General features: G+C 47.4%; 1 protein-coding gene across 1 annotated transcript in view; it reads right to left on the bottom strand.

The window, feature by feature from the left end:
- Positions 1-265: 265 nt before the first annotated feature.
- The window catches only part of FAM3B (FAM3 metabolism regulating signaling molecule B), a 117,788-nt gene continuing 104,821 nt past the window's right edge, over positions 266-13,232 (bottom strand). The window contains exons 4-5 of the mRNA XM_068266367.1: positions 9,690-9,822; positions 266-845 (exon numbers count right to left, since the gene is read on the bottom strand). Coding sequence (XP_068122468.1) covers positions 759-845; positions 9,690-9,822 — 220 coding nt within the window. The 3' untranslated portion in view covers positions 266-758. The remainder of the gene's footprint in view (positions 846-9,689; positions 9,823-13,232) is intronic.

Here is a 13,232-nt window from a genome sequence, read left to right as displayed (position 1 = left end):
CGCTGATATTGCTCAAGATAACTGTCAACTAAAAAGATCATTTTTAGAAGGCTTCAAGTGCAAAAGCGCCGCTGACGCGTGGCCACCTGCGTTGCAAATGGAAACGAGCCCTTGGTTGTAGTAAATAAAACCCCTATATAGCTTTTGAAAGATATTGATTAGAGAACTCCGTTATATTTTGTAGCTATCTTTTTCCAAATACGGTAATCTGGAACGAATGGTTGTTTCTAAACAAGTAATGTTATATGTATTAGACACCTGACTATACGTTTATTAAAATGACCAATAATGGTTTAATATTTTAAATAATCAAATGCTGAACAGTTTAACAGGACAAACCAAAACAAGGACACAGTATTTGTGCAAAGGATTCTGGGTAAGGCCAGGCTTTAACCACCCACACAATAAAACTTTACCAGTCTTAATTAATCATATTTACATTCCGGATCAAAGATTTTTTTTTTCACCAAAAATACAAATAAACCTGTTGCTGTACACCAGTCTAAAATAAAAAGTATTGCCTTATTTCTGGTGCTGTACAAAAATATTTTATTCATCACTAAGAGTCATAACTGAAAATTCCCTGATGGCTGAAAATATATGCTCAGTTCTTCATTCGCTTGTCTGTGTATTTGGAAACAGGAATACTTGTCACCGATTGGCCGAGATCTTCAGCACAGTCTCTGTGGACTTGAGTCACATTCGGCTGAATTTAAATATTTGGCTGCTGCTCAGGATAGGAAAAAACAGTTTATATTTTATCGTTTTTTGGGTAGACAACCATCAATCTGGATTTCTGAGGGCCAACCGGTGTATCGATTTCTGGCATTGTCCGAATGGATGATCTGCAGTGGACAAAGGAGAAAATATTCCAAATGTGAAAAGTAGTAGTAATAGCAGCAAGTTTTTAAGTTACCGTATATTACGGCGTATAAGACGACTGGGCGTATAAGACGACCCCCAACTTTTCCAGTTAAAATATAGAGTTTGGGATATACTCGCCTTATAAGACAGAGCGGTATGGAAGAATAGATTGCGATCCCTCAGCAGGGAGATCTGAGAGGCGGTAACAGGATAGGGCGTATCACCCGGCATCAATGTCCCCCAACTTTTCAGAAGATTTTCAAGGGTTAAAAAGTAGTCTTATACGCAGGAATATACAGTAGTACTAGTAGTAAGAAGAAGCAGTAGTAAAAAGTAATAGTAGTGGTAGCAGTAGTAGTAAGAAGTAGTAGTAGAAGGCTTAAAGGACAACTGAAGCAGGAGGGATATGGAGGCTGCCATATTCATTTCCTTCTAAGTAATACTAGTTGCCTGGCTGTACTGTTGATACTCTGTCTCTAATACGTTCAGTCATAGACCCTGAACAAGCATATGCAAATCTGGTGTTTCTGACATTGTCAGAACTGACAAGATTAGCTATATGCTTGTTTCTGGTTTTATTCAGACACTACCGCAGCCAAACAGACCAGTAGGGCTGTCAGGCAACTGGTACTGTTTAAAAGGAAATAAATATGGCAGCCTCCATATTCCTCTCACTACAGTTGTCCTTTAAAGCAGGGGTCCCCAACCTTTTGCGGCCCGGGGACCGCTTTCTGATCACATTTTTCTCCGGGGCCCGCGGGGGTGGGGGCAGGGTCGTGTGCGGCGGGTTACGGGGGGGGGTGTTTGGGGGGGAATGTTTGGGGGGGGTGGATTCAGGCTGGGGTGTGGCACCATAGCTAGCATAGTTGCCCCAGCATGGGTAGTATAGTGCCCCAGCGTGGGTAGTATAGTGCCCCAGCATGGGTAGTATAGTGCCCCAGCATGGGTAGTATAGTGCCCCAGCATGGGTAGTATAGTGCCCCAGCATGGGTAGTATAGTGCCCCAGCATGGGTAGTATAGTGCCCCAGCATGGGTAGTATAGTGCCCCAGTATAGCTGATCCCCTACCGCTGTTACCTTAGCTGGCGGCCGCTTCCTCTCTTATAGCCTCCTCTCCAGCGTGCTATTTGGATTCACAGCAGCGCGTCTCCCGGCTGCTGTGATGAGGCAGAAGCAGGAGAGCGGCTTACTGTAGCGGCGATCGCCGTTACCGGGGGGAACCACTCTCCCACTTCCTGCCTCATCACAGCAGCCGCGGGCCGCGCTGCTGTGAATGCAAATAGCACGCAGGAGAGGAGAATATAAGAGAGTAGGCGGCCGCCAGCTAAGATAACAGCAGCGGCAGCCGCGGGGGAGGGCAAGATGACAGACCCGCGGCCCAACTGCAAACGCCCCACGGACCAGCAGTGGGCCGTGGACTAGTGGTTGGGGACCGCCGCTTTAAAGGACAGCTGAAGTGAGAAGAATATGGAGGCTGCCATATTTATTTCCCTTTAAACAATACTAGTTGCCTGGCAGCCCTGCTGATCTGTTTGGCTGCAGCAGTGTCTGAATAATACCATATACGAATATGTGGGTAATCTTGTCAGATCTTGGCTAAAACTATTAGAGGCAAAAGGATCAACAGGACAGCCAGGCAACTGGTATTGTTTAAAAGGAAAGACATATGGCAGACACCAAATCCCTCTTGTTACAGTTATCCTTTAAAGCAAACCTGATACATTTATACTTACCAGTGGCTTCCTCCAGCCCCATGTGCTCAGTTAGCTCCCTTGGTGTCGGTTCGATCCCCTCCATTTTTCTGCTGCGGAGTCCAGCTGGGCTGCAGGTCACTGAGCATGTGCAGTCCCAGCCATGCACACCCTCTGATCTCACTCCTGTGGCCGGATGAGTCCTGCGCAAGCGCAGTTACTGCCTTCATTGATTTTGAAATTTGGGGGTGTGTGCAGCAAGCACCGCATACACAGTAGTCTGCAACTGGCTCAGTCAGACTTTACCGGGGCCTACAGCAGAAGAACAGAGGGGACCGGGAGGACGGTGAGGGAGCCAATGGACCACAGGGGACTGGAGAAAGCCCCAGGTAAGTATAAAATAATGTTTTAGGTACACTTTACAGGAAAACTGCAGGTGCAGATCTTGGCGTAATTTTGTATAGGCACTCTGGGGCAGAGCCAGTTTGAGACATATGCATATCTAAAAATATGACAAGATTTTGTCAGAACTGAAATATTCCAGTTGCTGTCAGTTATATATCAGCAGCTGTCAGTTACAACTGAATGTGAAAGGTAATATCCATGTTTCCCTATGGCTCAAGTGGGCGATGTCACAGTTTAACAGTGTGCTGACCGAAAAGCAGTTATGGGGTAATGGCCATTTTTAAAATGGAGGATGGAGAATTCCATTGATCACAGCGGACAAACAGGACGCAGGAGAGGAGAAAGAGATTGAGAAGTAGACTATACGGGATGTACGGTAAGTATGACCTGTGCATGGTTATCTTGACTTTTTATTTTCAGTTCAGTTTCTCTTTAAAGAGGAACTCCAGTGAAAATAATGTAATAAAAAAAGTGCTTCATTTTTACACTAATTATGTATAAATGATTTAGTCCGTGTTTGCCCATTGTAAAAGCTTTCCTTTCCCTGATTTACATTCTAACATTTATCACATGGTGACATGTATACTGCTGGCAGGTGATGTCACTGGAAGTAGCTGCTGCTTTCTCATACCTCCCAATATTTTGAGATAAGAAAGAGGGACAATTAGGCTACACCCCTGCCACACCCCTAACCATGCCCCCAACACACCCATGATTACGCATACCATAAATATTTCATAAGAAAAATATTTTTTATAATTCAAACCACACTGATTCTTTCTATCCTGGTTCATTTTCCTTCATATTAACATTTGATGAAACCAGTGATCTAACAAAGGGGTAATCAACATAATCGCCATGTTAGAAATATGGTGAAGGGGAGATTTTTGGCAGTCTTTTTAAAATAGTGACCCAGATAAAAAAATGGCAATATTTTAAGCCGCAGACCAACAGTTTTATACACATGGAGCTGCCATTATTGCTACAGAAAGAATTTCATTTTTGTGGCAATCATTTCCCTGCAATAAATACATTAGTGTAATAGTTCACCTTAACCCAGCAATGTCCTCTCCGTCCATCCTCCTCATTAGTTCCAGCTGGCCGCACACTGCCTGCTCTGCAAGTCCCGACCTGCAATCTCACCTACACCCAGCAATGTCCTCTCCGTCCATCCTCCCCATTAGTTCCAGCTGGCCGCACACTGCCTGCTCTGCAAGTCCCGTCCTGTAATCTCACCTACACCCAGCAATGTCCTCTCCGTCCATCCTCCCCATTAGTTCCAGCTGGCCGCACACTGCCTGCTCTGCAGGTCCCGTTCTGTAATCTCACCTACACCCAGCGATGTCCCCTCCGTGCGGCGTCATTAGTTCCAGCTGGCCGCACACACTGCTTTCTCTCTGCATGTCCCGTCTGTGTAATAATCACGTGACATGCAGAGGACAGGAAGTAGTGTATAGCCGGCTGGAACTGACGAGGATGGACAGAGGGGATATCGCTGTGTGCAGGTGAAATAAACTGAAGCTGCACCTCCGATCAGCAAATGGAGAGGAGACCCAGAAGGGGGAACCCATGAAGAGGGAAAAATGAATTTGGCCACCCTCTGCCACATCCCTGACTAAAGGGCAGCACTGGCTAATGCAGACAGCCCGGGAAAGCAGAGGGGGTTAAGCGGGAGGCGGGACCACGCCCCCCAACCCGTGACTGTCCCTCCAAAATCGGGACGGTTGTGAGGTCTGGCTTTCTTTTATGGCAGTTGTAAACAGCTATTTCCCACAATGCAACGAGGTTCACAGACCGGAAACTGCCAGGACCATGGTCCTCACAGTTTCCTGTGGGAGGGGTTTCACCACAATATCAGACATACAGAGCCCCTGATGATCAGTTTGTGAAAAGGATTAGATTTCTCATGTAAAAGGGGGTATCAGCTACTGATTGAGATGAAGTTTAATTCTTGGTTACGGTTTCTCTTTAAGGCCCTCTGCACACCGCAAATCCGATTTGTGATTCCGATTTTCCCTGGATGCTATTAAAACAAAAAGAAAAATGCAGAAAAAAATGCAGCATGCAGTGTCACTGCATGTTAAAGTTGATTAAAAATGCAAATCGGAATCGCATGCAGTGTGCAAGATTAAAGCGGATCCGAGATGAAAAACTAACTATAACAAGTAACTTGTCTATATATCTTATCTAAAGTTTATATAGTTTACACAGCAAATCTAGCTGCAAACAGCTTTAATAGAATATGATTGATTATTCCTGTGATACGACAGCAGCCATGTTGTTTGTAAACATTACACAGAGGCAGGCTTATCTGCATCTTGAGCAAAAAAACCTAATCCCCCCCTCCTCCCCCCCCCTCTCTGCCTCTGAAATCTCTGGCTAGTAATACCTCCCCCTCCTTCTGCCCAGACTGAACTCCCATGAGCCCTTGCTACTGTCTGAAAGTGCCTTGGCTCTCTGAAAACCTGTGAGCGTGGCTTCTTTAGTTTATAGGGAATTAGAGTATTAAGACAAAAACAAAAAAGTATTTGGCTTGAGGAATGCCTTATAAACCATAGGAAAGGATCACAATTATGCAATGAGTAAAAGTTCACCTCAGATCCACTTTAGATAACTGTGCTAAAGGTTTTGTCATGTAATCTTCAGCTTTATTGGGGTAAAGAAAATACACAGACCCTTCACTTCAAGAAATTGCTCAGTAAGGGACAAAATCTCTTCTAGAACAAGGGAGTGGCCAGTTGAAGCCATCTTAACCAGTTCACCCCCAAGGGTTTTTATCCTAACGGACCAGAGCAATTTTCAGTTGTCAGCGCTCCTCCCTTTTATTCCCTAATAACTTTATTACTACTTATCACAAGAAAATGATCTATACCTCGTTTTTTTCGCCACCAATTAGGCTTTCTGTGGATAGTACATTTTGCTAAGAATTTTTTTATTCTAAATGCATTTTAATGAGAAAAACAGAAAAAAAAAGAAAAAAAATCATTATTTCTCAGTGTTCAGCCTTTATAGTTTTAAAATTAAACATTCTCCTGTGGATAAAACAAACACGTTGTATTTGCCCAGTGGTCCCGATAATTAAACCGTTTAGATTATGTCCCTACCACAATGTATGGCGACAGTATATTATTTTGAAATATAAGTGGTTATTTTTCTGTTTGTTCTGGCCATAATTACAAGCCCCTATGTAATAAATTAAAATTAATTTTCCCCCATAAAATATAGAATAAAAAAAGCTGAGTCCCTAAGGCAACTATTTTTTTTTTTTTTTTAAGCTGATTTTTTTTTTGCAAGTGTTTTTTTTGGGGGGGAGGGTTGGAAGTGTAATTTTATTAATGATGTGTATATACTTGAAAATGTATGTATTTTGTAAGTGTAATATACTTTTTGGCCACAAGATGGCGCTGGTGAACACTCATAGGACGTGTTCACTTTTTTTTTTTTTTTTTTTTACACACTTTATTAAACTGTTACATTTCCTGTTTATGTGAATGGACGTAGCCGCTGTTCGCGGTCACGTCCATTCACTCCAGGCACTGCGATTGGGTAGAGGACTGTTCAGTCCTCTTCCCCAATCGCCCAGCACGGGATCCCGACGGTAATGGCGGCGGTAGCGGCGGACACACGGCGGTAGCAGCGGCGGGAATGCGCGACGTATTAAAACGTCATGTTGCTGTTAATAGCGGTAAGCATGACGTTTTAATACGTTAGGATGGCGGTAAATGGTTAATATACCCATTAATGATGCAATTTTACTGAAACCATGATCTTCTGATTGATTGGATAGTGTTGATCCATTGACTACAATTGACCGTTTTATTGAGCTATTTCGACAGTTTATTGGTTATCCTGTCTTCTTGTCCTGCAGCTGGCTTGTCTACTAGTAAAATGCTGTTTGCTGCCTGCCCTGACCTTGGCTAGTCTACTGGTGAAATGCTGATGCTGCCTGCCCTGACCTTGGCTAGTCTACTGGTGAAATGCTGATGCTGCCTGCCCTGACCTTGGCTAGTCTACTGGTGAAATGCTGATGCTGCCAGCCCTGACCTTGGCTAGTCTACTGGTGAAATGCTGCTTGTTGCTTGTCCTGACCTTGGCTGATCTACTGGTGAAATGCTGATGGTGCCTGCCCTGACCTTGGCTAGGCTACTGGTGAAGTGCTGTTTGCTGCCTGCCCTGACTAGTCTACTGGAGAAATGCTGATGCTGCCTGCCCTGACCTCAGCTGGTCTACTGGAGAAATGCCGTTTGCTGCCTGCCCTGACCCTGGCTAGTCAACTCGTCAAACGCCATTTTCTGCCTGCCCTGATTAGCCAACTGGTTAAATGCGGTTTGCTGCCTGCACTGCTCTCCGCCCTGTTACAAATTGTTCCTCCCTGCCATTCTTGTACCACACATCAATCTAGCTGCCATTAGCAGTCTGCTACAATGTAGCAGACTGCTAATGGCAGCCAAACTGCTGTTCCCAACCACCGGGCCGCGGCCCACTGCCGGTCCGTGGGCAGTTTTCAGCTGGGCCGCGGCGAGTCTGGCCTCTCACCCCGCCGCTCCTGTTACCTTATGAGCTGGCGGCCGCTTCCTCTCTAAAGCTGGCCACTAACGGTCCAATTTCTAGCGAAAAATCGTTCGAGCGATCAGAAATTCTGATCGGACGAAAAATCGTTCACTACACCATCAACTAACCAATCATTGCTTCCTATCTATCACGACCACCAAGAAAATCCAAATTTTCGTTCGACGAAAATTCATTTGGGCGACATTTTTTTCACTCGTCCATAATCGATTGTGTCCACCAATAGAGATTATTTACAACCAATCCGATCAGAATTTCTGATCGCTCGAACGATTTTTCGCTAGAAATTTGACCGTTAGTGACCAGCTTTAGAGTCCCCCATAGCCCCTCTCCTCTTTGCAGCATCTTCTATAACTGCAGTGCGTCCTACGGCTGCTGTAAAGGAGCGAAGGAAGCAGGACAGCCGCTCCCATGGTAACGGCCGTACAGGAAGCCGCTTGTCCTGCTTCCTTCCCTCCTTACAGCAGCCGTGGGATGCGCTGCAGTTATAGAAGATGCTGCAAAGAGGAGAGGTGCTATGGGGGACTCTGAGGAAGTGGCCGCCAGCTCATAAGGTAAAAAAGGAGCGGCGGCCGCTTGGGGGGGGGGGGGGGTGGGGGGGGGGAGGGGGTTATATACTAGCTATGCAGGGGCAACTACACTAGCTATGCAGGGGCAACTACACTAGCTATGCAGGGGCAACTACACTAGCTATGCAGGGGCAACTACACTAGCTATGCAGGGGCAACTACACTAGCTATGCAGGGGCAACTACACCAGCTATGCAGGGGCAACTATACTCCTTATACTGGGATACAGGGGGCAACTATACCTAGATAGGGGCTACCTATCTATACACTCCAAATGGGGGGGGGCTCCTCCAGCTGCTAACCCCAACCTCCACCGCGCCCCTCCCCCCGGGTCCCAGAGGAAAGTTTGGTCCGGATAGTGGTCTTCAGGCTGAAAAAGGTTGGGGACCCCTGTGCTACATGACACAGGGATCCCCCTACAGCTGAATCCGATAATCCAAAAATCACTTCTTAAAAAGGAGATAGAGACTTCCTGCTCACCTATGATACCATCTCCGAGTAGCCATGGCAAGTCACGAATACTGATATATATACAAATGACTCGCACACCAGCCCAAAAGTATATGCAAAAAGATTGTTTGTATTCAAAAAGAGCCCATACAAAATACACAATGTGAAAAATTACAGCAAATGAAACATGACTAAGTACCACAGCAAGTGAAATTAGCAGCAATTACACATAAGGGGTCTCATATCAAACATAAGCAGCCGGAAGGTTATCTCATTTGGTATATATTCTCTGACGAAGGAGCACTTCCGAAATGGCGTGCTGTCAGGGTATATATTTTGCATCATGGGGTTCTCAGTGTGTACAACTGCACTAGGCACTTGCTGATGTATAGCTTCCTGTATTAATCAAGCACTGATCATGTATGCTTATGTTTGATATGAGACCCCTTATGTGTAATTGTTGCTAATTTCACTTGCTGTGGTATTTATTCATGTTCCATTTGCTGCAATTTTTCACATTCTGTATTTTGTATGGGCTCTTTTTAAATACAAACAATCTTTTTGCATATACTTTTGGGCTGGTGTGCGAGTCATTTGTATATATGTGTGTGGTGCGTGTGTGGTGCGTGTGTGGTGCGTGTGTGGTGCGTGTGTGGTGCGTGTGTGGTGCGGTGTGTGTGTGTGTGTGTGTGTGTGTGTGTGTGTGTGTGTGTGTGTGTGTGTGTGTGTGTGTGTGTGTGTGTGTGTGTGTGTGTGTGTGTGTGTGTGTGTGTGTGTGTGGTGTGTGTGTGGGTGTGTATTTTGTGTAGGGCCTATGATAGGCCTGATTTACAGACTCCACACCCCATATTAGAAGCTACTTGTGCTATTTAGTTAAAGGTGTGCATACCCATTTGTAAATATAAGACCCTAATACTGCCCAGAGCCCTATTCAAGAGATGGGCGTGGCTACCTAAGGGAACTTGGATATTGTGGGGCACAGAATGTCAGTTTATGACTATTTCACATGCCTCTGCTGTCTGTACTGATGAGTGGGCTTTATTTTTATACAAGAAGCGCTTTGAAGTTAATGTTATGCATTGTATCAGATTGCAGTGTGTACAGGTGGGAGATGAACAATGACACCAGGTGCCAAGCGTACCTTTTCCTTCTCAATCCCATCAGGAATTTTGGTACCTTTAACGGCTAAGAAAACAAACTGCGATCGGAAACGGACATTACGGATCTCTTTACTGCCGAGTTCTTCAAAGGCTTTCTTCGCAGCCTCGCTTAACCTGCGACCACCAATAGAGAAAACAGGAGTTAGGACTAGCCATGGTAAAACGGACAACAAAAATGCAAAACAACTAGTGACATCATCCACTGTAATATACATATAAAAGTGAAAGGACACTAGCAAAGATATTCTGAAAACAGATTTATCGAGTGGGGATCAATGCACAAAACACATGCTGCAACTAGTTTACTATCAATATAGACAAAGCGTAATGGTTAACATCAGGGGTGTCAAACGCAAATACAAAGTGGGCCAAAATTGAACACTGGGACATAGTCACGGGCCAACCTCAATGTCTACTGGCCACCTATCTCCCTTATTTAGTTCCCTGGTGTCTAATGCCCCCCCTCCCTTATACAGTTCCCTGGTGTCTATTGGTCCTCCCTCCCTGCCCTATACAGTTTCCTAGTGTCTAGTGGCCCCCACCCTCCCCTATACAGTTCCCTGCTGTCTAGTGGCCCCCACCCTCCCCTATACAGTTCCCTGCTGTCTAGTGACCCCCACCCTCCTCTATACAGTTCCCTGCTGTCTAGTGACCCCCACCCTCCTCTATACAGTTCCCTGCTGTCTAGTGACCCCCCACCCTCCTCTATACAGTTCCCTGCTGTCTAGTGACCCCCACCCTCCCCTATACAGTTCCCTGCTGTCTAGTGACCCCTCCCCTATACAGTTCCCTGCTGTCTAATGACCCCCACCCTCCTCTATACAGTTCCCTGCTGTCTAGTGACCCCCACCCTCCCCTATACAGTTCCCTGCTGTCTAGTGACCCCTCTCCTATACAGTTCCCTGCTGTCTAGTGACCCCCACCCTCCTCTATACAGTTCCCTGGTGTTTAGTGATTTTCCCCTACCTCCTCTCTATGGCTTCCCCTGCAATCTAGTGCTTTACTTCAAATCTAGCTTCCCTGTTGGTCTATAGTGGGCCAAAACACAATACAAAGTTTGGAAACCACTTGGGGGCCAAATGTAATGGCTCTGGGGGCCAGTTTTGTCCTACAGACCGGAGTGTGATATGTATGGCTTACACTGTACATACTGGGGGTTAGCAAAGTAGCACCCACAGCAGTAGGGTTGCCACCCAGCCGGTATCTGGCCGGCCCAGACAGTAAATTGTCTAAAAAGCCGGCACCGGTATTTAATTATTTCCGGCACGTCATTTGCCGGTAAAAAATAGCCCCAGGGCCCAGGCTGATCACCCTGGAAACAGCTCCCTACTCCCTACTGCCAGCCAATCACCAGTGTAGCTCAGGCTGCATTTGCTGAGCACTGTGGGGGAAGAAGGAGGAGCAGACTGGACACCGAAGAAGGAGAACTGGTTTACTCTGAGCAGAGCACATGGCCTGACTGTTCTCACTCTCCTCTTTCCATCATTCGAACCACACTCCCTCACTCGCACCGCAACTCACTCCCTCACTCGCACCGCAACTCACTCTCTCACCCGCGCAACTCACTCCCTCACTCGCACCGCAACTCACTCTCTCACCCGCGCAACTCACTCCCTCACTCGCACCGCAACTCACTCTCTCACCCGCGCAACTCACTCTCTCACCCGCGCAACTCACTCTCTCACCCGCGCAACTCACTCTCTCACCCGCGCAACTCACTCTCTCACCCGCGCAACTCACTCTCTCACCCGCGCAACTCACTCTCTCACCCGCGCAACTCACTCTCTCACCCGCGCAACTCACTCTCTCACCCGCGCAACTCACTCTCTCACCCGCGCAACTCACGTACGGGTCTCTGCGCTGGCCACAAGTTGCGCCGGATGCATGTATCAGTTCCGGCTACAATAAAGTAGCCGGAACTAGATACATTGCAGTGCCGGAAAGGCACCGCAAGCATGGGGGATACCGGCGTGTAGTCCGGGCCCCCCAAGTGGCATAGGACCGGTGCTGGAAGCATCCAGTCCTATTGCCAGTGTGATGAGAAACATCCGTTTCTCATTGCCCAGCATGGGCCGCACGTTCGGGTCAGGATCCGGCCCGGGTCCGCAGCCGCACCGGGACGGACTGAAAAATAGCGCATGTTGGAAAAAAAGCCGGACCGTCCCGGAGCTACATTCCCGGATCGGATCTGGACGGCGCACGAGTGTGAATGGATACATTGATTAACAATGTATCCGTTTACCATCCGCTGTGTACGGAGCGTTCCGGGTCCGGGGAAGCCGGACCTGGAACGCTAATGTGAACCGGGCCTCACCCGCGCACCTCACTCTCTCACCCGCGCACCTCACTCTCACCCGCGCACCTCACTCTCTCACTCTTTTCTCTCTTCTGTTTTGTCTTTCTTTCCCAACCCTCCATCAGCCACTATCCTCTCTTCCAGACTCTGAAGAATGCCCATTATGGATACGATTCTACCGCCGATCAATCGTTTCCGTGGTAATCAGACGATTGGTCATGCCTATTAATGGCCGAATTCCCGCTAGCCAGTTTGATGAGATCAATCTGAAAAAACAGGTCTATTCCATTAAACTGATCGACTTGGCTGCCAGCAATTCGGTCATTAATGTGCACAACGATTGTTTCTGATACGGGGTCACTGGAAATGATTGATCAGCCATGGAATTGTATCATTAGGGGGCACCTTCAAAGTGTACCTGTAGGGAAAAAAGTGCACCTGTGGGTACGTACCTAGGGAGGGGGAAGCTTCTGGATCCTAATGAGGCTTCCACCATCCTCAGCAGAGGGAATCCAGCACTGGCACCCCCAAAAGTCCGCTTGATGTCGGTGCGCGCAGGTGCAGTAGTGGCTTTTCCCTCAGGCTCTGGCGGAAATAACCGAGCCTGAAGAGGTCCACTCTCCTGCCTATAGTGGTCATGATCAGGCTCAGCTGTTTCTGCTTCATGTCGGTGCGCGCAGGTGCAGTAGTGGCTTTTCCCTCAGGCTCTGGTGGAAATAACCGAGCCTGAAGAGGTCCACTCTCCTGCCTATAGTGGTCATGATCAGGCTCAGCTGTTTCTGCTTGATGTTGGTGCGCGCAGGTGCAGTAGTGGCTTTTCCCTCAGGCTCTGGTGGAAATAACCGAGCCTGAAGAGGTCCGCTCTCCGGCGTATAGTGGTCATGATCAGGCTCAGCTGTTTCTGCTTGATGTTGGTGCGCGCAGGTGCAGTAGTGGCTTTTCCCTCAGGCTCTGGCGGAAATAACCGAGCCTGAAGAGGTCCACTCTCCTGCGTATAGTGGTCATGATCAGGCTCGGCTGTTTCTGCTTGATGTTGGTGCGCGCAGGTGCAGTAGTGGCTTTTCCCTCAGCCTCTGGCGGAAATAACCGAGCCTGAAGAGGTCCACTCTCCTGCGTATATAGTGGTCATGATCAGGCTCGGCTATTTCCGCTGGAGCCTGAGCGGTAAGCCACTAGTGCACCGGCCACATGCATTTTTCTCCGGGGCTGCCAGCACTGAATCCCCGAT

Source organism: Hyperolius riggenbachi, chromosome 2 (genome assembly GCF_040937935.1).
Source record: "Hyperolius riggenbachi isolate aHypRig1 chromosome 2, aHypRig1.pri, whole genome shotgun sequence".
Taxonomy (NCBI): Eukaryota; Metazoa; Chordata; class Amphibia; order Anura; family Hyperoliidae; genus Hyperolius; species Hyperolius riggenbachi.
This window is presented reverse-complemented; position numbering and strand designations above follow the sequence as displayed.